This window comes from Citrus clementina, unplaced genomic scaffold (genome assembly GCF_000493195.1).
Source record: "Citrus clementina cultivar Clemenules unplaced genomic scaffold, Citrus_clementina_v1.0 scaffold_2, whole genome shotgun sequence".
Lineage (NCBI taxonomy): Eukaryota > Viridiplantae > Streptophyta > Magnoliopsida > Sapindales > Rutaceae > Citrus > Citrus x clementina.
The window spans coordinates 8,569,915-8,572,497 of NW_006262688.1; the positions used below are offsets into that span (position 1 = coordinate 8,569,915).

General features: G+C 35.6%; 1 protein-coding gene across 1 annotated transcript in view; it reads right to left on the reverse strand.

Moving 5' to 3' along the window:
• Window positions 1–2,115, reverse strand: part of LOC18051490 (putative serine carboxypeptidase-like 23) — a 3,190-nt gene extending 1,075 nt beyond the window's left edge. The window contains exons 1-5 of the mRNA XM_024190715.1: window positions 1,689–2,115; window positions 1,272–1,379; window positions 911–1,185; window positions 351–602; window positions 60–166 (exon numbers count right to left, since the gene is read on the reverse strand). Coding sequence (XP_024046483.1) covers window positions 60–166; window positions 351–602; window positions 911–1,185; window positions 1,272–1,379; window positions 1,689–2,115 — 1,169 coding nt within the window. The remainder of the gene's footprint in view (window positions 1–59; window positions 167–350; window positions 603–910; window positions 1,186–1,271; window positions 1,380–1,688) is intronic.
• Between the last annotated feature and the right edge of the window lie 468 nt (window positions 2,116–2,583).

Genomic DNA, 2,583 nt, shown 5'->3' on the forward strand with positions numbered 1-2,583 from the left:
TAGCTTTAGCACTGTGCACATCAGAGTAGCGTAAGCCGTGCATTATACGGAATGCATACCTGCAACTACTCCATTTTGTAGGATTTACATGAAGAGCGGTTTGAACCTGTGGACTATTCAGATAGGTATTCACATAGTCGCGTGAGCAGGGATCGAACTCATTGACCTGCAGATGACGACAGAGATTTTAATGGACTCAATTAATTCCTACTGCAATTAGATAATTACCAATTAATTATTAGTTTCAATTACCTATCGATCTTATGGGGATAGGGATTGTCCAACAACAATATTTAAGTTTTGACGATTGCTATTATTTAACTATATACAGGCTGTTTATAATGACTTACTGAACCAGATGGATTTCCTTGGGTACCAGTCCCGTTGCAAAATGGGGCATAAATATTGTAACCAAATATATCTCCTATCTCGTCCGAGGACTGAGATAGAAACTTGTCACATTGTTCCGTACTATTTTCACTTGTAAAGTCACAATATGTGTGGATCCCTTTGTAGCTTTCATCAGAAATTAAAGCATGGCTCCAATAAAAATCAACGGCTCCCCATTCATCAGTAGGATCGTTTAGCACTCCATTACCAATCTGAAATTATTAACATTGCAATTCAAAAAGTTATATACATATTGAAAAGAAAATACACTGCAAAGCAAAACTTTAAGATAGAATAATTCTCGGGTAAGATGTTTCATTTTATTAAAATCAAGACGCCATTAAAGCACAAAATAATAGAAACTACATGAATAAAAGTTATGTTTTTTTAATATTTTAATACATTGATGTTAGTAAATTTTTTTTTTACCGTTTAATGGTGTCCCTATTTAATTAAAATGAGAATGTCCCCATTAAAGACTAATTGTTTATATACATAGAGATCACTAAATCATGCATACCGCAACTCCTTTGAGATTGATTATAGTTTGATTTGCAACTTTGTTGTGAGATACAATGGTGTCTGCAAGCTGAGGGACGTAGTGACCGGCGTAGCTCTCACCAGTAATGAAAAAATCTCTATTTTTATATTGGGGGAACCTCTCAAGCCAGTTTACAAGAAAGGTGTAAGAATCAGCTGCAGTGCTGTTATCACCTGCGTGATCATAGTCTGAAGTTGTATTCGAATATGAAAAGCCTACCCCAGCTGGAGATTCCAGGAATATTACATTTGCCACTGCCATTTAAAATTATTGTAAGTTTTTGAAGTAATAAGAAAATTGATTTGATTACAAAAGAATGAGAGTTTTGCTTAGTGCTTACCATTGTTCCATGCATATTCATTTTGGAATAGTGTCTTTCCGTCACTATTTACTCTGAAAGGTCCTAATTCAGTCATGGCTCCGTTCCCAAATGAGGAACATCCTGGTCCTGCAAATTTCAAAAAAAAAAAAAAAATCAGTATTTTGGTTATGGTTATTAATTTCTTTAATGAAAAACAATATTTCTCCTGCAGCTGCCACAAGGGCCTGGTCGAATTGTTTTCAAGTAATTTTATTCAGTTAGTCCTGGAATTCAAATCCTGAACAAGTAGAGGGTTTAAAAAAACAATTTTGACATTCTGCCATTGTATTTCCTCTCTTTTAAAGTGAATAAAGCAAAAACTTTATATATGTATATGTGTACATACATATATACGTGTGTTTGTGTATGTATATTGGTTCTTATTGATGTACATACCTCCATTTAACCACAAAACCAAGGGATTTGTGGAAGAGTTTTCTGGTGACTCAACAAAATAGTAAAACAAGGCTCTTCCGGCTTGTGCATCAACAGTCACATATCCTGCGTACTGATTAAAGCCGATGCCATTTGGTTGGCCCGGCAATGCATTAATCTTGTCGTGTTCCATTGAACCAGTCTGAGGCTGATAAATACTGGATCGCACTGCTGGAGAATACTCTTTCCTGGCATTAAAATTAAGAATCTTTTTGAAAGACCGTGGCAAAGCTGCAGGACTATTCTTTGACCTACTCCTTGATTTGATCAGCCTTTTAATAGCGTTGTCAGCCAGCTGATGATCATTGGCTTCACTAAAGCTAAGTGATGATGCCAAAAGGGTTAAACAAAGGGCTAGAAGCAGCCTTGTGACCAATGTTAGCTTCATTGTTTCTTTTTTTTGGTCTCCTCCTTTACAAATGACATGAATGCATGTGGAAACAACATGTATAAATAGCTTGAGGAAGTACGTCGACGGTAAAATTGAGGTACAAATTTGACTTGGTTTCTTGTTCTGCCGGAACATACCACAAAGTCACAGGCTATATATGTGGTCCATTTTAGAACCTACACAAGAAATTCGGACCGGCCGGTTAGCTTTGTAACTTTTTATGTGACTTCTCTGGCTGGAACTGTTGGATTTATAGATATTGTTATGCAAGTGAAAGTAGCAGCGGAGTTGTCATTATTTTGAAACATTACATTTCTTATGGAAAAAATAATAATAATTTGCTTAAAAAAGGTTAATATATTTTTGCCAGAGGAATAATTTGCTTCGTATGTGTGTGTCTGTATGTGCGTGTAAAACAGATAGTGGTCATAAGGAAAAGGCTGATATTATAAGTACTTAATATTC